The sequence below is a fragment of the Mustela erminea genome, chromosome 3, assembly GCF_009829155.1.
Source record: "Mustela erminea isolate mMusErm1 chromosome 3, mMusErm1.Pri, whole genome shotgun sequence".
NCBI lineage: Eukaryota > Metazoa > Chordata > Mammalia > Carnivora > Mustelidae > Mustela > Mustela erminea.
The window spans coordinates 134,224,544-134,248,620 of NC_045616.1; the positions used below are offsets into that span (position 1 = coordinate 134,224,544).

The window sequence follows — 24,077 nt, forward strand, 5'->3', positions numbered from 1 at the left end:
ACATAATTTTGCTTAAGGACCTTGGAAAAAGGAAGTTGTTTAAAAAAAAACACATAAATCATTAAAGAAAAATTGAGATATTTAACTACTTTGAATAAAATAATTTTGTTCATTAATAGATACTGTAAGTGAAGTGAAAGATAAGTCACAGACTAGCTGAAGGTATTTGCAACACACATTACTGACTAAGGACTAGTATTTATATGTATATATTAATGCTTATTAATATTTACAATGTAAATATATGTACTACGCATATAATTTATGTATATAAATAAGTTAACATATACCTGCATATATTATTTATAGGCATATATACCAATAAAGATAGGAAAAACATATAGTCAATTCATAAAATAAGTAATAAAGTTAGAAACTTATATTTGACCTCACTAGAAATAAGGAAATGCAAATCAAAGCAATAAGGACATATCATTTTACCTCCATCAGATTGACTCTATTTATAAGTCTGATGAAACCCAGTACTGGCAAGGATGGGCAACAAGAAGAGTTCTGAACACACTGTCCGTGGAGTGGAGGTAGCTACAAATATTTCGAGGAACAATTTTCTACCAGGTGACAGAGGTGAAGATATGCACGCACTCATTTGTACGTTCATACCTCGAGAGGGGTGGGAGGGGGGTGAGGGGGGAGTTCTTCTACTCAAGGAAACATACATGTTCAAGGAAACATACATGAAGTTGCTCATTGCAACATTGCTTTTAATGTTAAAAAACGGAACAATTTAAATGTCTAGCATCAAAATAGTTGATAAATAAACTACAGTGTACTTAAACGGTAGGAAACTATAGCAGTGAAGCCAAATGAACTAGAGCTTTACAATTCAACTTGCATGAGAGTAAAAAACATAATGTTGTGGAGGAAAATTCGTCACCAAAGGATACTTGCATGTCATTGTATTTATAAGGAGTGTAGAAACCTTCAAAACAATATCCTACCATTCATAAATAAACATATACATGTTAGCATGATGATTAAACATGCAGGGAAACCATAGCACCAAATGCAAACATCTCCAAGAAGATGGTGGTGGGGGGAGGTTCAGGGTGCTGAGTACAGGCTGCCCGTTTCCGTGATGTTTTATTTTTGTAACACTGAAGAAAATACGGCAACTGGTAAGATTTGACAAAGCTGGGTCATGGATATAGAGGTATTCCTGACATTTTCTACTATGTTTGAAATTGTTCATAATAAAAAAGAAGCAATGTAACAAAGCCAGAATTTTATAAGGAGAATAAAAATCCACACCTAATACAGTAAAGACCAAAACTGATACTGGAGAAACTTGAATTAATGATGTGGGGGTGAACCTGAGAAATGTTACCAGAAAGATGAAAAAAATAGGAAAGAAAATATGACCTATCAGATGAGGATACAGAGGACAAGATTCAAACCAAGGGATTATGGATGTTTATTTAACCTTTATCAGAATGACAGAAACATTTCACCTGTCTTAGGAATCAAAAACATAAAACTAAAACTTGTCTGAGCTGGAAAAAAAAAATGGAGACAGTTTGAAAGAGCTAATATTGCTGCTAAAATGGAGAGACGTACCCCTAGATATGAACCGATAAGATTCCTACAGCAGAAAGAAGAGCCATAGGAATCAGGATGGTGATTTCTGTGCAGACAACTTGGGGAAGTAAAGAAGTAACTTGATGTTGAAATACACAGTCCAGGAGGTGACTTGTCAAGATTGTATTAGACAGTTAGGAAGGCAAAGGACATTCTACCAACTTCAGAATGTGTCTGAACTAAAAAGAATGAAGACACTTTCAAAATACCCTTTTGAACAGTTTAAAGGAAAAACCTTGGTATTCAGTAACAGAATGCATTAGATGTTAACTTCTAAAATATATATGAGGAATCTGCTGAATAATTCTGAAGGCATATTAATCATCAATGCTTCTAATTTTCTAAGGGTTTTCCTTCTGTCAAGTCTGATTATCCCCACAGAAACATCATTAGTCAGCTACAATCCAATTTTTAATGAGGATCAGTAAGACTCTAGCCATGCAAAAAATATTTCTTCACCCATCAAACCATTATTAAGGTCAGTATTCATTATACTGCTCAATATTCTTTATAAAATGATTCACTTGGTAATTTCTTTCTATAGCTGTATCCAGAAAAGAAAAATCAAAATTTCACTAAAAAATGGGTTTGCATCCTTGGGCCAGATACAGAAAGAGTTCTCTAAGACCTTGATTTTGTTCTCGTCTTTGCTAATAAGAAGTTGAGAGTCTGGTGACCCCCAGGACTTAAGTGACCATCTCATCTCATACAATTACATTTGTATTTCTGATTTGATTTCTGATCATCTTCTCAGATTTATTTTTAATTGTGTGTGAGAATGTGTGTGTGTGGCTGTGTATACAGACTTTCTCAAATTGCTTTTGTACATTGGTGAAGGAGAAGTGATTTCAAACTACATTCAAATGTCTTTGGTGAACTCACATTCCGAAAGCCAGCGTGGCTCTTGTAGACAGTAGCCCTTGATGATGAGCTACAGGAAAGACTGCTGGTGATCATTCAGCTGGAGAAGGACCAACATGCGCTGTCCTGATGAAAACAACTTCTATGTTAGGACTATCATCATCGGAGGAGAGCCAGTCTTATCTCAGGGAAGCGAGTCTGGCTTACGTCCTTACTCTGACCCCCAGTCCTGTCCCATAGTTGATTGAAAATCCCACAGAGAGTCTGTGGGATTGTATTAGACACTTAGGAAGGCAGAGGACATTCTACCAACTTCAGAATGTGTCTGAACTAAAAAGAGGAAGCCAAACCCACTCTGGGTCATGGATTAAGTTGTGCCCAAGAAACTTTTTTCCCGAAATAAATGGGAACAAGAGTAATTTGTTCTCACTTTCAAATAGATATTGGCATATTGATTAAACCCGCACAGAGAGCGAGGGGAAGCCGGGGGCTACACTGAGGGTTTGCAGGCACTGAAGCGTCACGAACTGTTCTCCATCAGAGAGAAAATGATGAAATGCTCGTGCTGAGAATTCACTGCTGGAAGAACAAATGCAATCATCACAGCGCTTTCTATGGGAGAATTTCCTTACTCCATGTTGGAAACTTACACCTTGAGAAATGATCATCTGGCTGGAATCCTTGAACAAGAAAAGATAAGATGAGAGTGTGGAAAGATGCACCGACTTCTGGCGATAGTCTGGGATGGGGGACTCTTGCTAGGAAGTCAGGAGCAATAAGGCAAGAAGGGCTCGCCTGGGGCCCGATCATGAAAGACCGTGAATGTCAGGTTGGGGAGATGGTATTTACCCTGGGAACAGGAAGAGCAGGAGAGTAACATGCTAATGAGGGTGGTTTTACATTAGCGTAGCACGAGGGTCCGGGTATGGGGGAGTTCTACGTTCTGCATTGGTGCCCCTATATCTTTTGGCCTCATGCACATCCTCAAGGATCTCCCTCAACACCCCATCCAGGAAACCTTCTACCTGGATTCTCTTGTTCCTCCTCCCCAGCCCCTTCGGAGAAATCCCACTCAGCCATCCCTCAGGTTACCTCACTGGGAAGCCTTTGCCAATCCACCTCCCAGTTTCCTGATCCACAAAACCCAGCCCTGTCCCCTCCTCTCGGAGCTGCAGTGCATTCTGTATACAGCACATCACTGCACAGGTAGTTAGTGGTGGTCTGTCCACTGAGCCGGATCGAGAACCCCCGGAAGGCAAGAACTGGTTCATTTCTCTCTGAAAAAATGTTTGGCCAGAATAGCTACTTGTGAAATTAATGGCTGATCCTTTGGGGGACTTCTATACAGAATATGCCCTTGCTCTTTGCCTTTCCGTGCTAACCTGGATTTATATGAAACTGTGTTCAATTTTCTTACACATTTTGTTCAGTATTATTCAAACTCCAGATTCCGAACACATTCGTGAACAACAGAAATAATTCACTGGGGTGTGACCACATTTTTTTTTAATGGAACCAAATGATATAAAAATAGAAAACTCTGCCTTCAGCACAGGTTAGTATTGCTCTGGGAGACATCTGTGCGCGCATGTGCGCGCGCGCACACACACACACACACACACACACACATTACAGCTGCATTTGTATGCGTTGGGCTGCAATGCAAACTGCTTCTTCTTATGGGGGGGGGTTGCAGCCCCCAAAAGTTTAGAAATACTTCACTTTAGTTGATTTTTGAATGCTACTCAATTTTCCAGTGTGATTGCCATTTTACTGAGAGCAAAGTTTAGATTTTCTCATTTATTTTAATCTTTTATTTTTTCTAATCATTTATTTTAATTCTTCAGCTCAGCACTATGACATGTTGGGATGGGTCGCTGTTTTCTGTGGAGGGCTGTCCCGTGTGTCATAGGGCACTTAGCCCCTTCCCTGCCTTCTACCCACTGGACGCCGGTAGCACCTTACCCATTGGTGTCAGCCAAAAGTGTCTCCAGGCATGGCCAGCTGAGCCCTAGGGGGAAAAACTACCCCCAGCCGAGAACTACTCCTCTATGGTGCCCCCAAAGCATTCAGGCATCCAGACAGCCTTTAAGAAATGAGTAAGACAAGGGATGCCTGGGTGACTCAGTTGGTTAAGCATCTGCCTTCGGCTCAGGTCATGATCCTGGGGTCTTTGGATCAAGTCCCAGATCGGGCTCCTTGCACAGCAGGGAGCCTGCTTCCCTCTAGCCTTCTGCTTGCTGCGCCCCTTGTGTTCTCTCTCTCTTTCTCTCTCTCTCTGACACATAAATAAGTAGATTTTGGGGGGGGGAAAATAGAAAGAAATGGGTCAGGAGGCATTCTGGGAAGCAAAAAGAGTGGAGAAAGACTACCAGTTCTTCTGGCTGAAAGAAGCAGACCCTTGTAGCAAAGGAGGCATCTCCAGAAGCTCATGTGGAAGGTTCCCACTGGGACCACAGAAGCAACTATCTCCTTGCTCTGAAAGGAAGCTACAAGTACTTGGGAGACCTCGGAAATTAAGTGTAGGTGGCAAGGAGTGACCCTGCTCTTATGTGGCAGGGCCCGACCATGAGTGCAAGTGGGGTCTTTGCAGCAGAGAGGTGGGTAGGAGATGGAAAGAGCACTGGCCAGAAGTTCTATGAATCTGACACACATGGCCACTAACCGGGACCTAAAATTAGTCACTTAATCTGGTGGTGTTTCAATCCCTTATCAGAAAATTGTGGCAGTTTGGCTAGGTCCTGAAGCTACCTGCTAGTTTCAAACTTCCTTGATTTGGTTTGGCTCTCTAATTTTCTTTTTCATGCATATTCCCCTTAAAGTCATACAGAATTGCCTCTCTATCGGGCTCCCCTCCCCTCTGTCAATTTCTACACCATAGCCATAAAGATCTTGTTTAAAATGTAGGTCAAATCATACCACTCAGTTGCTCAAAATACTTCAAGATCTTTGCATCTAACTTAGAATAAAACCCAAAGTCTTCATCAACACCTACAATGTTTGACCCCTGGCCTCTGGCTACCTTTCTGATCTCATTTCCTGTCCTTCTTCTCACTTACGGTGTCCCTGACACAGAAGCTTCCTTACTGTTCCTAGAGTATGCTGAGCCTCCTGTCACCCCAGAATCTGCACACTTGCTGCTCCCTCCACATGGAGGGACTCCGCTCAAATCCCTCTTTCGGTAGCTATCCCAAACAGCAGTTCCCACCATCCTCCGTGCCCTCTTATTCTCTTTTTTTCCTCTTGAGACTCATCATTAAGAACATATTCCTTATGTATTACAATATAATAAAGATTTTAGTTCATCATCTACTTACTTTCTGAGACGGACTCTCCCACATATGGGCTCCATGAGGGAAGGGGTCATCTATCCTGTGGACTGCTAAGCCCCAGCACCCAGAATTTGCCTGGAATATTATAGGCATTACATGCCCATTTTAAACATGAATTGGCAAAAGAGTGCTTAAACAGGTAAAAGAATCACTGTAGGGGTCCCTGGTAGCTCAGTGGGTGAAAGCCTCTGCCTTCGGCTCAGGTCATGATCTCAGGGTCCTGGGATCGAGCCCCACGTCAGGCTCTCTGCTCAGTGGAGAGTCTGCTTCCTCCTCTCTCTCTGCCTGCCCCTCTGCCTACTTGTGATCTCTGTCTGTCAAATAAATAAATAAAATTAAAAAAAAAAAAAAGAATCACTGTAGATTCAGAAACTAAGTTCTTTACTGTCTCGAGCATCCTCAAGACTTAACATAATTACCAATGGTGATATATGAAGCAAAACACAAAAAAACAAAAACAAAAAAGGCCTGACTTCAAGTGGTTCATAGCCCTTTTCACTTCTCACCCTTGTAATTTTCATTGTTCTGATTCTTTCTAAATTTGATGGCTCTTTATTTCATCTTAATTTAGAAATTTACTGTATCGGTTGGTTCTTGGTACCATGAGGACTCAGCATCGGTTATAAACAGGGTGTTACAAAGCCCTCAGCTCTCTGTGCAGATTTCAATTTGTGTTTGCAAACTTTTCTTTCGATTGAAGAAATGCAAATGTAAAATGAATTGTTCTCTCCGGTGTTGGTTGGGACCATTAACTATGGAAGAAGTCAATCATGAGAGGCAAGGGCAGGGAACTTCTCTCTTCTGGGTCTCCACCACCTCAGGGGACTATAAACTGATCCCAAAGGCTCTTCCGGCTCTGTAAGTCTGGGAACTCCTGCCATCTGCTGGATGACTTGTGAACTACCGCCATCTGCCGAGTGGGTAGGTCTCCTTTCTCCTGAGGAGCAATGGTTGATCATTCCCCCATGTCTGTGAGCCTTTCGACATTTGGCCTTCGGAATCCCTTTACGACCGGATGACCAGTTCTAGTGATGAAAGCAACATTGTACTAGGCCAGAAGAGACATACATTTATATCTTTAAATATGGTAGACACTGGGGTTTGAGTAAGACGGCAGTGCTGATCAGGGTTTCCTTCCAGATCTCTAGCTCACCACACGGGTGGGAATGAGACGCTGGAAACAAAAACTCCAGTATGAGACCTGAGCTTTTTCTATTTCAAGACAACTAAAAAAGCTATTTCGGCTTTGACAATGATTGCAGTGGTTTCCCTGGTTGGTCTCACAGCTCTTACTCTGGCCCCTTCATGTACCAGTAAGAGTTCTGTCATTGAAACCTAAGGTCTTTTCATTCCTCTGGTCAAGCCCCCAACCCTCAGTCTCCCCACCTCCCTTCCAGTAAAAGCAATGTCAAATGGCCTCCAAGGTCCTAATCGACCGTTACCCATGACTTCCCCCATCTCCCCTCATTACCTCATCTCCTTACAGGCATCTCCCCAAACACCCCTAATCCATTCACACAGGCCTCCTTGTTCTTCTCTCAACATCCCAGGATGTTCTTGCATCAGGGGCTCTGAATTTGTCTAAAACACTCTTCTCCCAGGTGGATCGATGGATAGATTAGATAGATGATAGTAGACAGATCAATTGATGTATCAATTGATCTATTGGCCAGGTACATATATCCAGAAAATTCACCCCATTTTTCTCACTCAAATATCACCTTCTCAGGAAGGTTTCTCTGACTGCCCATCCCCTGACTGCTCTGCATTTCACCATAGCCCTCATCCCATCTGACATACTATCTACATTTTTTTAATTGATCTGTTCATTGTCTGTCTGCCTTAACTAAAACATAAGCTCTGCAAGGTCAGGGACTCTTTTTGTCTGTTTTGTTCACTGCTGAATCCCCGGCACCTGAAACAGTGCTGGCCTAAGTATTTAGGGCAGTGGGTACTAAGTATTTGTTTGAAGGAGCAAATCGGTATATTGTAAAATAACTTGGAAGAACTGATTCTTTAGGAAAAAGAAATCCCACAAACTTTAGGAATCAAGCTGAAAATAAGGTTATCACCGAACTGCACTCTTATCCAGGACCTGTAGCTAAGTGACCTTGAGAAGACTGTGGAGTCATTCTGGACCTCAGTTTCCTCATCTGCAAAACGAGAAATCAGTCCTTCCCCACTCTGAGCTTATAAACTTTCAACCAACAAAAGTTTGGCTGTGAAACCCGACTATCTCCTCTGTTCAAGGCAAAAGTTAAAAAGGCAAAGATGAATGAGATAAGGTTCCTGCTCTGAATAAGAGTAAAAGGCAAAAACATAATCTATATTATTGAAATCCATGTAAGGGCACAATCTCTTCCTATATGAGATGATACTATTACGTAATCCTTTTGGTAGATGCCTTTCTTCTGTCCCCCAGCATCTTCCTCTCTTCCTCCCTACTCGGCCCTGGGCCCTGGAAGGCTGACCTGTCAGGCCACCAGCTGTGATGTGACCATCTGGAAAGTTCGAGGATGGGGGAGAGAAGTCAGCGTCTCTGTTCTCCAACCTCCATCCCAGAGGTTGTCACGGGACACACGGCTGAAGGTCACAGCTCTTGCTTGATGGCTCTCCTGGTCTGCCTCCAGGTTCTGACAATTGCTTGCCTTTGCTTTCCTTGCAAACGGGTCCTTCACTAAACTCACTTCGAATGGAACAACTGTGTCTCTGTTTCCTGCTGGAGCCTGTTGACATGGGAGATCATTAGAGAAGTCAACTTTCCTTCCACAGCTGCTTCTTACTTTCACATTTGTTTGGTATCTGCTTGTACCATCAGACGCGGTCCATCAGACCCAGCCAGCACGCACCAGGTCCCTCCTCTGTGTCTGTCCCTGCATCCAGCTGATTTTATGGACTTCCTCTCCCAAGGGAGAACATCAGTGACTCGGGGATTTCGAAGGTAAGAGACAATCCTGGTGGAGAATTGTGTAAAACCAAGAAGTGCTCCAAAGGAAATAGGGAAAGCTTAACCATGAAATAAGGAATACAATAGAAAGAACAAAATGGGTCATAAGGACACAGAAGGAAACAAAAGGAAAAATAATGAAGAATATTTGCGTACTACTTCCATATTTGAATGCTTCAAAATCCATCGAGACAGAGCTCAATACAGAGTAGCTCACTGCTCATAGTGTGGCCAGAGTAGCAGCTGACCTAAACGAGAACGTCACAAGCAGCTCTTCTTTGGAAAATTCTATTTTCTTCTCATTTGTTTTAGTCTCTCCTCCTTAGTGAGCCAGAGGGGGTAAAACGTCCACGTAGTGATTCTAAGCAAACGTATGGAACAGAGGCCTCAGAAGAACGATGACAAGGTAGCAGGTATTTAAACAGCAAAGTGAATCATTCCCTTTAGAACCAATAAAGCTGTGTCCATGAGCACCCCTCAGATTTACATGCATCGAGGCATTAGCAAATCAATGGAGCGATTACCACTGAGGGCACCTGAAGGGAAAATCCAGTTCCGAATTATGTTTATGCACAAACTGCCCACTTAAAATGCAGATTTATCTAGGCTATGAGGGAAACAAATGATTTGTTCTTCCTCCGGGTCCCTCTCTCCCTCTTACATTCTAAAGATTTATGCATCCAAGAAGCTCACCAATTTATAGGCCGAACCCAAGCTCCGGGAGTAGCACCCAGCCGAACAAACTTCCTCAGCCGTCTTGTTCTCCCTGGACAGCAGCACCGACCTGCCCAAATGCACCTAGGTGGTGGGCTCTCTGGGGCTCTTATCTGTTTCAGAATTTTTATATGAAAATTAAAATGAAATTTCATGGGGAAATTCAATTTCCATCAAGGAGACAATTTCATTAGTATGCACTAATGGATTCTTTCCAAGTTTGACAAAATTGCTACCAAGTAGAGTCCCCAAATTTCCTGGACAGTCTTCTAAAATCTGGGGGGGAGGGACCCCAGTAATACATACCACAGAAGTCAGCAAACTATGGCCCTCCAGCCAAATCTGTTTTTATATTGATGAAAGAAATTTCTAGGCCCAAGATGGGGTCATGTCTGCCAGGGTTAGCACATCAGCAAACAGTGACCTAGGTATCTTCTGAGTCCCTTGTAAATGCCCCTTCTTGACTAGAAACGTGGTATGTCCAGGAGGACAAGCTTGAACATCCAAGCCAGCTCTGAGTTCTATGCTTATCTCCCTCCTGATTGATTTTCTATTTTTCTTTTCCTGCTGTTCATTCTTTATCCTTCAGAAGCTTCTTGCCTCCCACCCCATTCTGCAGCTTTCTGGAGCCTGGAGAAGAGAGACTGCTCAATTTGCGAAGTGTTAAATACAGTTTGCTTATATCACCTAAATCATCTTCTTTAATCCTTTTAATAGTACACAAGTTATGTGGTTTTTCCTTTCTTAAATGGCTGAAAAAAGGGTTGAAAAAATATTTTGTCACACAGGAAACTGACATGAAATTCAATTTCCCATGCCCACTGATAAAGTTTTATTGGAACACAACCACACACGTTTTTTATTGTCTATGGTTGCTTTCACACTACAACAGCAAAAGTGAACTCAGAAATCCCAAAATATTTACTACCTTGCCCTTTACAGAAAAATCTGCTGACCCCTGTCTAAGTAAATGGCTAACTTTGGGGAGGTTAAAAACAAGCAAATAAGAGGGAAAGGTACAGTATTATAACTATGAGGTCTTTTTCTCTCTCTCTTCTTGCCTGAATTCAGGATGTGCTTGAGTGGTGAGAGAGATGAAATTTTGTTAGCAAAGTTCATTGTGCCTTGCAGTTTTCATTATCTGATGTCTTTTAAATCTGCAATCTTTTAAAACCAACCAACCAACCAACCAACCAACCAAATCCATCTTAATGATTCTATTTGACCTAACTCTTGTAGTCTCTTCTATTCTTCCACTCTGTCAGGACAGTTTTTGTCCCTGAACCTTTGTTTCTGAGTTCTGACATTCTAATGCCCTCAAGTCCCAGAAGCAGAGTGGAGTCATAAAGGAAAAGTGAGAGTCCGGTGGGCGATCCCCTGGTCAGTTACACGTTCAGTAATTATGCATGGAAGAAACACTTACCAACATCTCCTTCATCTTGAAATGTGGGTAGATGTCATAATCTCTGTTTCACACGTGTTCCCTCAAAATGGTCTTTAGACAATAGGAAATATTATCTACCCCCGACATTATTGTACCCATTTTAGAGATGAGGACACTGAGGCCCAGAGAGTTTCAGTGACATTCCTGAGTTCTTACAGCAAGGTGATAAGAGGACAGTTCTTGCACTCAGATCCAGACATGCCTAACAGATTCTGTTAGATGTTTAGATGGAGATTCTGCTCCATCTAAATGTATAGTATTTGGGGGCAGTGAGGAACTTTCAAGGGTTGGTGAGGATTTTTCATAGGCACTGACCAAAAGAGGCAGTAGGCTGTACATAGAAGTCACGGGGATTTGGGGAGAAGCTGCTTCCAGACCCCTCCTGTCTGCTTCCTACCCATCCCTGGTGCCCGCCACTACCTTCTGTCTCCACTCGCTTCCCCTCTATTCACTGTTGGAGCTAATTCAAGGCATTGCTACCAAATAGGAGCCCTTACTAGTGACTGGGGATAAAGGAAATCTGTTTTGTGGCTAGGTATGGGACAACATGTTCTGAGGAACCCCAGTATGCTAAGCAGGTCTCTGGGGAGACAGGCAATGAAAGACAAGGGTTCAAATCTCAGAGCAACACCAGGCACAATCAGATTCACTTGCAGACATTTGTATGGTGAGGGTATAAACAGATACACAGCCAACACCAGCAGCAATGTCCTAGTGGGCAGGAAGGTAGAGACCAGAAAAGGGGGAGGCGGGGTGGGGGGAGGGAACGTCACAAAACCAGGTCTACTCTAGAAATTTGATTGATTTGGGCCAGGTGGGTTGTTTCAGTTCAGAGGAAAAGAGTGTTTCTCCAACTACTGTAGTAAATGGAGGGTGGAGGGTTGGGGGGAACGTGTGGCGAAAACCAAACCCATACTGGACATCTCACACCTTCCTAGCAATCTCTGAAGGTCTAAGACCATAATTAGATTACCTAAAACCAAAGGAAAAATGCGCTCAAATGTAGCATAGAAATGTTAAACCTTATTCTAATGATCGAGAAAGAACACAGGAGTAAACATGGGTTTGGTCAGAAAATGTCTCTCCCTTCCTCACCCCCTATTAGAAACTTGTGCACTTTTGATCACTGGACTCTCTCTCAAAGGCTTCTTTTCCATCCTTTAGTATCTTGAACGTAAACCCCCAGATTTTTCTCTCTTTCTTCCCTCCCCCTCTTCCCTCCCTCCCTCTACTCTACTTTTTCTTTTCTGTGACACCGCAATTCTGGAGTTTGACTTTTCCTGTGAACCTTGCCATAATGGGGAAACCTGGTGGGTTTCTAGACTCCCTTTCTCCTCCATCTGCTCTTGAATTCCCCAGACAGTGGCGGTAGAAAGTTTCCAGCCTCCTAAGTAGTCCTGGGCTCTTGTCTGAAGTCACATTTAGTTATTCACATACTCGATAAATATTTATGGAGCACCTACTTGGTACAGGGTGTTGGGGACACAACCTTGAGCAAGGCATTCCAAGTCCACTACGAAGCTTATCCTAGAGGAGAGATGCAGAGACCACAGTGGCTTCCGGCAGTGAAAGTGCTCTGGGGAAATTACAGCAGGAATGAGGCTGAGGTGAAGAAGGGTGCAGGGAAGCCTGTCTGAGGAAGGGACAGCTGAGCTAGAGGGGTGCGAGCAGCAGTCAGGGAAAGGTCTGGAAGAGAGAGTTCCAGGCAGAGGAAACAGTAGGTACAAAAGCCTCGAGGCAGGAAAGAACAAAATGGCGTTTCTGAGGAACAAAACAGAGCCTTCCCCTGGGACAGCCCTGATAATACTAAGTGCACGGCAGTGAAGAACTTACTGGTTCTTTCTCTGGCTAAATAACAAAGACAGAACATGAGAAATTAAGTGGCCGAGGGTGGTCGGACCAAATTCCAATTCCAGCAAAGGTTATGTAACCCTCCAGTTGGCTGACCATGTGAGTTCCCTTTCATTCCCTTTCATCTGTCTTTGCGAAAACAAAAGAAAAAATTAGGCTTTTGACTTCTACCATTTCCATTATCCCCAGTTTGTGCCCTCTTTTACTCTTTCTATCCTTCTCAACCCAGCTAAGCCTGGATCCCAGCCAATAAGCGGCCACCAGATGGGGCCAACACGTGTCCTACAAAGTCACACGTGTGTGCCTGTGTCCTTGAGGCTCCATAGAGCCCCCTGCTCTGACTGGGTATTTTCTGAGATAAATCTCAGGGGAAAGGCACACCACCAAGCAAGAAGGCAAATGATAATGCTATTGAATAAAAAAAAAAAAAATGAGCAGGATGGGGTAAGGAGTGGCAGACCGTGACCTTGTGTTTGCCTTTCCTCAGGGGAACAGAAGAGGCCCTGATGTGTGTGGAAGGTCACCAAGGAGAGGATGGACGTAAATACAGGGGAGCGTCGCTGTTACTCAAGGTCACCAAAATGATTCTATTTCTCGTTAGAGTCCCTGGATCCTGAAACATCTTGGTATTTTCTCCCCATTCTACTTGTAACTTGGTAGAGCTGAGATAAGATGGGGAAGTTGGGCCCAGGGGGCACCACGTCAGAGAAGCCATCACACCTTTGCTCTTCCTCGCTCCGGGTGAGCACCAGGGAAGGAGAACACTGGGCCCCGGCTTTCGCTGACCACACACACTAGCAACTGAGAGCCACCAAGGGCCCCTCTGAGCAGTGATGGGGCTAACAGGGTCTGACATTAACAGGTCAGGGGAAGTCAAAGCCCTGTCAGTAGAGCTGAGACGGTATGTCTCCGTAGGAAAGGAGGTGGGTACAGGCCTAATGGAAGCCACAGAGGGGCCCAGCCCATGGTGGCGTCCAGAGTGGGGTCTCAAGGGTTCCTGGTGGGCTCTCTCCACCTTGGTGGTCAGCGCGAACATTCTGTTCTGAAGTTCACCACTGAGGAAGCAGAGAAGGTTCTACATACACCAAGAAAACACCCCTGTGAGAAGGACCCTGGGGTGAGGAGGGTGAGGAGGGGCAATGAGGACTGGGGACTCTCCAACAGGCACAAATACGGGTCTCACAAATCCCTTCAAGGTGGCCTTCAAAATATTTCACCACTGGCTTGGGTTCTAACCGAAGAGAAAGGCTGCCGGCTCTCAATGCTGACGATTCCCAGTGGATTTCAGGCCTGCCTGTATGTTTTATTCCCATTTTTGTATGTACCGTATACCTCACAAGTTAAAAAAAAAAAAATTCTATAGCTTTGTTCTGTACTGGCAAATGTCCTCAGTCCATAGATGCCCCAAGAACTATTTCTTGTACTTTTTAAATTGCTGACCCTGCTGTGCTCATGCTACTTTGCAGTAGAAAAGTAAGAACCTCCTTTGATTTGAATCTGGCTCAGGGAAGTGGCTTTGCAGTCAGCTAAGCTTGAGTTCAAATCCTGCCTTTCAATGACTATTCTTGGCAAAATATGGAATCTTTCAAAGACTTGATTTTTAAAAATGTATAAAGGGTACTTTGCTATGGTGAGCGCTGTGACCTGTGTAAGACCGCTGAATCACAGACCTGTGCCCCAAAGAGTACATTATATGTTAATTAAAACTCCAGCGCAGCGATTCTGTGAGAATCAACATCGAGGGGCAGCTGAGTGGCTCAGTCGATGAAATGCTGACTCTTGGTTTGGCTTAGGTCATGATCTTAGAGTTGTGCGATCAAGCCCCGCATCAGGCTCGTCACTCAAGCCTCTCCCCCCGCCACGCCCCCCATCCTCTCTGCACGTTTTCTTTCGCTCTCTCAAATAAGTAAATAAATTTATAAAACCAAAAGAATTAGCATGGAATTTCCTAAGTAATGTGCTCAGCGCAGTGCCTGGCTCATGGGAGGTTTTTGCAATGGTAGCTCTGAAATTGAGAATTTATTTTCATTCAGATAAGTGCTCATTGGTAATTAGGTTATTTTATATATGGGTTTGGGAAACTAATAATCTAAACTAATAGCAAAATAAGAAGTGTGAATGTGGCAGAATACAGGGTTTTCTAAAATATTTGAAGCAATCATGAGGAAAAAACTCCCAACTGAAATACGACTTATGGTATTTCATGCCTTCCTGAAACCAACCCTCTAATCAATTCTGTTTTCCTGATTTGAGTAGCTGTATATATGTAAAACACAGTTAAATTTTCTTTATTTCAGAATATTTTATAGTTGAGAGTTCTCACTGAATCAGCCCCCACCCCGACCCATAATTACTTTGCAATGATACAGTCTTAGTTCACACAGGAGACCAATCGGAATGTAACGTTATGTATCTGTGAAGCAATTTCACTTCATTCACAAAGCTGCCACCCACCCGGGGGAAATAAGCATCAGAAACTGTAAGCCCAGACCAGTGTTTCCTTTTTTTTTTTTAAGATTTTATTTATTTATTTGAGAGAGAGAAAGTAGGCAGAAAGGCAGGCAGAGAGAGAGGGGGAAGCAGGCTCCTGCTGAGCAGGGAGCCCGATGCAAGGCTCAATCCCAGGACCCTGAGATCACGACTTGAGCTGAAGGCAGAGGCTTAACCCACTCAGCCACCCAGGTGCCCCCTCTTTAAAAGAAAAAAAGCTTGAGAGGCATCCCAACCTCTGTCCTCTTCTGGGACTGCATGCAGCCTCCACACCCACACCCAGGACCAGCACAAGTGGTCACATCTTGTCCTTCTGTCTCCTTGTCTATGTGGAGAAGGACATATAGGAAAGCACAGAGCAAAAGAGCATGGGGCAGCTCACAAGACAGGAGCGAGGAACTGGACACTGGGGAAGCGGTGGGCGGGAAGTACACCGCACAGAGAACACAGAGCACCTGCTCGCCCTTGACGCAGAAAGACAGACTGCACGTGTTGAAACATAGGCAGATCCCGGGGCCCGCTCCAGCCACGGCTGCCCCCATTTTGGCCACACACTCCAAAGCTGAACCAAAGATGATAGCAAGGATCTCATTCAGCAAGAGTGAAAGGAGACCCGTCCTGGATTTGAAATAGAATTGTTAACATTTTTTCTGGAACGAAGGCCCTCTATCCCTTGTCATATAACTGGGGAAGTTTTAGCTTCTAAATCCTAAAGAAGAAGGAGCATGAAACAATTGCTGGGTAATGACAGTTACTGTGTATGTATGAGTATATGAGTGTATGAGTGTGTGTGTGTGTGTGTGTGTGTGTGCGCGCGCGCACGTGTGTGTGTACATATGTGTGTGGGGTGGCCTCGCCAAGCCCCATGACCCCCAACAATTCAACTTGAAGGAAGAAGCCCTGAAATTCAAGGTTAGGGTACAGGTTTTTTGTTTTTGTTTTTGTTGTTTTGTTTTCAGAAAAGCCAAAATTGCTAGGACTTGGGGAACGTGGTGAATCTGAATCCCTGGAAACAGCCATGGCCTTGGCCATGAGCCATGCGGATGCCGTGTAAGGATGGTGAGGAGCTTACTGAGACTGACTAACCAGTATAAACAGGGCTCTGTGCTGGCCAGTAGAAAGCAACTGGCAGGGTTAAGTAGGCTTCTTTTCTTTTTGTTTGAATTAAAATCAATTTAATTAACATACAGCATATTATTATTTTCAGGGGTAGAATTTAGTGATTCATCAGTTGCATATAATGCCCAGTGCCCCCTCCATCACGTGCCCTCCTTAATGCCCATCACCCAGTAACCCCTTTACCCCACCCTCCTCCCCTCCAGCAACCCTCAGTTTATTTCTTATGATTAAGAGTCTCTTATGGTTCATCTCCCTCTCTGATTTCACGTCATGAAACAATAGATGTTGTCCAGGAGGCAGAGAAAGGAACCCGCTTACATTGTTAGTAGAATTGTAAACTGGTACAGTCACTCTGGAAAACAGTATGGAGGCTCCTCAAAAATTTAAAAAATAGAGCTCCCCTATATATAGACCCAGCAATTGCACTACTAGATATTATTCAGAAGATACAAACATACTGATGTGAAGGGGCACCTGTACCCCAATGTTTATGCAGCAATGTCCACAATAGCCAAAATATGGAAAGAGCCCAGATGTCCATAGACAGATGAGTGGATAAAGAAGATGTGGCACATATAGTATATACTAGAATAGAATACTACACAGCCATAGAAAAGAATGAATATTGCCATTTGCAACAACTAGAGAGAATTATGCTAAGTGAAATAAGTCAGGCAGAAAAAGACAAACAGCATGATTTCACTCATATGTGGAATTTAAGAAACAAAACAGATGAACATAGGGAAAGGGAAAGAAAACCAAATGAAGGTCGGCTTCTTTTCTGGAGAGTTCCTCTCTAGGTAAGGGGACCTGAAGTAGCAGCAGGGATCTTTAGACACAGGAACTGGACGGAATTTATTGTTAAGACTAAAAGATTACAGAGTTTTCAAACAAAACAATGCCAACATTCCAGTTCTCAGACCTCCCCACCACAGTGCTCTAAGTTTCCGTCACTGTGCCCCCATTTCCAAAACACAAATATTCTAAGCCAGGGTTGACCAGGTGGTCTAAGCAGTCAACATGTGGTTCTTACCTGAATCCTGCAGGAACTTCTTCAACCCCAGATCATAATCAGAATCTGAATTTTTACAAAATCCCTGGGTGATATGACAGCCAGTGGCCCAAGCTTCCTCGAGCCCTCCCCAGGGAGGCATTATGACAAACAGGAACCTTTGCCACAGGACGACCCCCAGCTACACGCCAGCGCACCAGTGACTTCGATTCTCCCTATCATTCCACCGAACTGATTTAACTTAAGTGTCCTTGGTTATGGAGATGAACGCTAGCCCCGAGGAGTCTGAGAGCATTATTATTTTTTTTTCTCCAGATGAACCCATTTTCTCAAAAGATGCAAAGGCCAGGAGGTAGGGGGAGGCCACACATCATCTTGGTATGTGGTTTGCTCTGTAATTGTGAAAGAACGCTGACCTTGGACTCCCCAAGGACGAGGCAGAAATAAACCTTCTGCTGACCTCCTGTACATAGAAACAGCCCGTGTCCCTGTGGAGAGCCTTGAACTTCCAAAGTGCTGGGAAAAGCACAGCAGGAAAAGCTGAAGATAACCTCAGGGCGGGCTGTCCCTCTGCAAGGGCCTAAGAGACCCCAGGCAGGCGGGTCCTCACCAGGCAACCTCAGCAAAGCAGCTACATCTGTCCTCCCAAAGAGGCAAGGTACTCACAGAAGGTCCTGATGGTGTCGCTGGGCTGGCTGCGGGGGCCGCGGCCGTGGGCGTTCACAGCTCTCACTGCGAACTGATAGCTGGTATCCGGATCCAGGCCCTTGATAACCATGGAGTCCATCTGGATCTGCTCTTGGATTAAGGTCCAACTCGTATCCAAATCCGGTCTTTATTGATTATAAAAACAAAACAAGAAGCAGTAATTCAGGAGGAGCAAAAGGGAAGGGCAGCTTGCCGGCCATGTAAACTGACCACATTCGGACTTTAGCAGCAAGTTAACTCTCCTGTCTAAAAGTCATCTTGATTTTAAATCATAGGTCCTAATTATTAGGTCCCTGCCAATAAAAGCAAGTAGATCATTTATAGGGTCAGTTTAAAGCACGGTTTCAAGATCATCTGTTTTTCCTCAGCATGGGCTTGACTATGGTGAAAAGATCCGCACACGGGAGTTCATTCTCAAGGACTTTTGCCTTCCAGATGTTTCATAAACAAGCCTTCCCCTAACCGTCCCCATTCCCAGGGGTCAGGAGGGCACAGATTCCATCTATTCACAATCTGTGCACAAAGTAAACAAATGCAAGTTTTATAGGGTGACTAATTGCATGAGCTTCCATGGGAAAACCCAAGAAGATGGGTCATGACCATTCTTGCACTTAATGAAATTGTACAACTGTGCCAACGCACTGAATTTTCATACGTTCTTCTAAAAACCCAACGGAGAATGCAGACCCTTGCCTAGGGCTCCCACCTGGCGGGCAATCAGCAGAGGGTAAGGGGTACAAACCCTGTGGTCAAAGAAAGCCACTCAAATCCTGCCTCTCCTACTTACCAGCTGCTGCTGAACTTCTCTAAGTAATGAAAGTATTTATCCAAGAAGACTGTCAAGAAGACTAAATAAACCTATATCCTCAGCAGAGTGCCTGGCATCGTGTGGCAAACACTTGCCGTATTTTGGCCATTATTTAGGGGACTTACCCACATCACCAAGCGAGTAGACCACCCCAGGTCACCTGCTTATTCCTCTATACCTGTGTGCACCAGTATGGTGCCCCTAGCCCCAGGGTGAGTCAGCCCATGAAATACAGTTCATCTGAACGAGTGAGATGGGCCACGAGTGTAATGCATACGTTGGATTTCAAAGGAAGAAAAAGAATGTAAAATATCTTACTGATCACACATTGTGAGGAAAATATTTCAGATTCAGAGGGTTAAAACATATGTTATTAAAATTAATTTCACTTTTTTCTTATTGTCTCTTTAATGCCACTATTAGAAAACTTCCGATTTCACATAGGGTCTGTATTAAATTTCTACTGGATAGCACTGCTCTATAGGGCAGTATCCCAGCAGGGAGAAGAGCACCCCAGGTAATACGAACTCCAGAATGAAACTTGGGGGCTGCGTGAGTGGCTCAGTCAGTTAAGCTTCTGCCTTTGGCTCAGGTCATGGTCCCAGGGTCCTGGTATCGAGCCCCACATCGGGCTCTTTGTTCAGGAAGAAGCCTGTTTTTCCCTCTCCCTCTGCTTGAGCTCGCTCTCTCTCCCTCTCTCTCTCTCTGTCAAATAAATAAATAAATAAATTCAAAAAAGAAAAGAAAAGAAAGGAACTTGGGAATGATGGTACATGGCTGTGGGATGGTCTCAAGGGTCTAATCGAGCGGGTGTTTTGTGATCACAGCTAAGAACAGCTACATTTGTCAGGTGCTTGTAAAGAACCAATCTTGTTCATGTATCTATGCAGGAGATACTAATATTAAACACCTCTCTCTTCTTTTTACAGAAGAAACTGAGGCATTAAATGAATAAGTAACCTGCCCCAGTTCACACAGCTGATAAATGGTGAGGCCAACACCATTTATCCTTGATCCTTGATACTGGATGAAAACTTGGGGCTGGTGCAGCCACTCTGGAAAACAGCATGGAGGTTCCTCAAAAAGTTAAAAACAGAGCTACCCTATGATCCAGCAATTGCACTACTGGGTATTTACCCCAAAGATACAAATGTAGTGATTCAAAAGGGCATGTGCACCCCAGTGTTTATAGCAGCAATGTCCATAATAGCCAAACTGTGAAAAGAGCTGAGATGTCCATTGACAGATGAATGGATAAAGAAGATGTAAGATATACACACATATACACACACACATGCACATATTATGTATACATATATATGATGGAATGTATATTATATATATCATATATAGATATATGATTATATCGTATGTCAATCATATGACATGATATATATCATATAACATATGATATGATATATATGATGGACTATTACAAGGCCATCAAAAAATGAAATCTTGCCACTTGCAACAATGTGGATGGAATTAGAGGGCATTATGTTAAGTGAAATAAGTCAATCCGAGAAAGACAATTATCATATGATCTCACTGATGTGAGGAATTTGAGAAACAAGACAGAGGATTATAGCGGAAAGAAGGGAAAATGAAACAAGACAAAACCAGAGAGGAAGACAAACCATAAGAGACTCCGGGAACAAACTGAGGGTTGCTAGAGGAGAGGGGAGTGGGAGGGTTGGGGTAGCGGGGTGATGGACACTGGGATGGTATGTGCTCTGGGGAGCCCTGTGAATTTTAAGACTGATGAAGCACAGACCTGTTCCCCTGAAACAAATAATACATTATATGTTAATTAAAAAAAAAAAAAAGAAAAAGAAAACTTGGGGCAATCGTGGTTGGGCAGGCTATTCTCCATCCTTTAGCTTGCTTCCTGAGCAGTTCTCAGTTTTTCCATCGTTAAATGCCTCTGCTCACAGATATTTAGGGGACAGCAGAAAGCAAAAAGAGTGATGTTTATCCTTCATGAACAACTTATCAGGCAAGGAATAGAGCCTTCTTTTGCTGAAAGGAGATGCCTGGATGACCCATGGATTTCTCGAATATGGGCTCGCCTCATCTCTCACCGGCAGGAATTAAAAGCCAAACGGAGTCCTTAAGCCCCATCAAAGACGTTTCCTCAAGCTCACCACGCAAACAAGGAGTCTGTGGGGCCCATGTCCCATAAGAATTCATCTGTTTGGAGAAGCAGCGGTCATGGGGCATGCTCACTGGAGGAAGCAAGGCTCATTTCTCTTTCTTGATATCCTTTCCCCAAAGATGGACTTCTTGTATAAACTAACTCGGTCATCAAAGAGAAAATCTCAGTGAGCGGACGGAAGCACATTTACAAATCCAAATTAGAACAAAATCACATCACAGAGGAAAGCCACCAGGGATACCTAAAAGTTGACAGAAAAGATGTGATCTTTAGCTAAAATGTTCCTGTTCTTTGCTAAGCTTTCCGGTGGCATTTATAGGGGAAATGACATGTGCCTGCTCTCAGAATGTGCTACTGTTTACCCAGGATGACCTGCAAATATCTGCTACAATCTTCAGGTGGAAATGACAGGGTAGAAATATTGTATTTGCTCATTTAATGCAGGAAAGCTATCTTTTCAGAAAAGAAGAGATTGAAATCATTAACATTTAATTCATGATGTCAAGTGAGAGAGCAAAGCTCATGCGGATTGAATACCAGCCCAAAACCTTTAACATTTTGCCTCTGATTTTGTCACCATTTCACATTTAAATGTTTTTAGAGTCTCTTCATGTACAAAAGTGCAAAGGTGAAGTGGAGAGAGAGATAACTAGGCAAAAGGATTGTGTCAGATCACCCTCAAACAACAGCTTTATCTTTCTCCCCTGAAGAAAATCATTCTGTTCTGACTACAGAGTTGCCAGCCAAATCCTCATAACCACACCGGCCTGCCAATTTCCCCATCAGCAAAAAGGCATGTGGCGGGGAGAGTAAACCAGGAATGTGCTGCCATCCCAGGCAAAAATGGGCAGTTCACCAGCCTGGTGGGCACTTTAAACACTTTTCCACATAATAGGATAGGGTTGGGTTGCGCATCCCACATCCCAGGAGATCAAATGCCTTTGGAAGGTGTTTCAGCAGCAGAAGGAGGGTCTGATGGGGCAGATAGACTGCAGTCAGCAAAACCCCATTACTTGACTCAAGTCATTGAGACTCACTGGTTCATTGTCATGGGAAGAAGCAGCACCACCAGCGATGTTAGCATCCAGCCTGGTTATCAAATATCTTACAGATCAGCTGGTCCAGATGTCTGAGGGCTCTCAGAAATTACATGCAAGAATTTACGTGTGAGCATCATTTCCGTTCCTACGTAAAGTGTCCTTAGCCTCTTATCAGTTTCTCAAAGATAATCATGACCCCAAAAGCTTTAAGAGTCACTGATCTAGTCCAGCCTCTCATTCTACCCATGTGAACACTGAGAAAAGGTAATTTATCTGAAGTCATAGAACCACTGGGTGGTATATTTTTCTGTCTTATTCCCTTTCTTGTGGCATTTTGACTACCTCGCCTATTGCCAATTCATCTTATGTGGACATTCATTTTTCTTGGTACCATCAAACCCAGCAGGTGGCTGCCTTGGGCTACTCAACTGGGATATGATTAATTATCATCAGGGCATCCATGACAGAAGCTATATTCTAGGAGGCTCCAAGGAACTATAAAGACAGTTCCATTCTTAGGGAGTTTATAACATAATTGGGAAATATATTTCTAAGGACTGGTAAGAAGCCAGTGCAAAATAGCATATTTCAAGTGTTATAAACTGACCCTTGAACAACATGGGGGTGAGGGGTGATATCCTTGTGCAGCCAAAAAGCCATGGGTAACTCTTGACTCTCCAAAAGCTTAACAGTCTACTACTGACCTTATCAACAGCATTAAGTCAATTAACATATATCATGCATGTTCCATAGTACTATACTATTTTTATAATAAAGTAAGTTAGAGAATAGATGATGTTATTAATAAAATTATAAGGAAAATACGTGTACAGTACTGTATTTATCATAAAAAGAACAGAAGTGGACCTACACAGCTCAAACCTATGTTGTTCAAGGGTCAGCTGTATTTGGATGGCTCAGTGTGAACTGGAATGCTGGGGAAGGTCAAGGAGACCAGGAAGAACTTGAGTTAGATTTCAGATGTATTTGGGTTTTCACACTGAAAAGGAATGGAGTACCTGTGTGTGGAGGAGAGATAAGAACAACATGAGCTCGCTCTATGATCTGACCACATTAAGCACTAGCTACATGGAAAATATAGTGTGGACTATCCAAAGACAATACAGGTCCTGGAAATGAATGATCAATGAATCTATCTAAAAGATGGGTATAACTTATAAAAACACTAGCTATAAGTAGGTAAGTGACCATATGATACTCCTGTGCGTATCACACATAGTCAAAGCTTTCCTTATCAACCTCTACTTAACCAACTTGTCAAATTAACCAATGAGCTTCACTTATTCCCTCTAATTCAGCTAGTGGCTTGTCAAGAGTCAGTTGTGCTCATTCCTAAATTTATTTATGACTTTTATGTTTGTTATTTAATGATGTTATTTAATTATATAAACTCATGAATATGAGTAAAAAAAGGAAGTGACAGCTATGTTAAATGTTTTTGAAAGACTTGAAAAAGTTGAACATAATTGCCTTTGATGTGGTGTGTGTGTGTATATTTAATTATATATAATGAAATATTATTCAGACATGAGAAAGAAGAAAATTCTGCCATTTGCAGGAGCACAGATAAAGTGAGGACATTATGTTAAGCAAAAACAGGCAAACAAAGACAAATACTGTATGATTTCACATTCATGTATGGAATCTAGAAAAGTTGAACTCAAAGAACCAGAGAGTTGAATGTTGGTGGCCAAGGATTGGAGAATGTAGGACATATAAGAGGTTGGTCAAAGAGTATAAACTACCAGCTTTAAGATGAATAGTTCTGGGGATCTAATGTACATTGTGGTGATTATAGTTAATAATACTGTATCATATTCTTGAAATTTGCCAGGGAAGTCGTTCTTAAGTGTTCTCAACACATGCACGCGCACACACAAGGGTAACTATGTGAAATAATAGATACATTAATTAACTTGATTATGGCTATCATTACACAAATGTGTACATATATTAAATCATATTATACACCCTTAAGA

The 24,077-nt window shown here is 43.0% G+C and overlaps 1 protein-coding gene across 2 annotated transcripts in view; it reads right to left on the bottom strand.

Annotated features, from left to right (window-relative positions):
- The window catches only part of EGFLAM (EGF like, fibronectin type III and laminin G domains), a 184,717-nt gene that overhangs the window by 64,420 nt on the left and 96,220 nt on the right, over window positions 1-24,077 (bottom strand). For both annotated transcript variants that reach the window (XM_032337564.1, XM_032337565.1), the window contains one exon: window positions 18,033-18,199. In XM_032337564.1, the coding sequence (XP_032193455.1) occupies window positions 18,033-18,199 (167 nt within the window). The remainder of the gene's footprint in view (window positions 1-18,032; window positions 18,200-24,077) is intronic.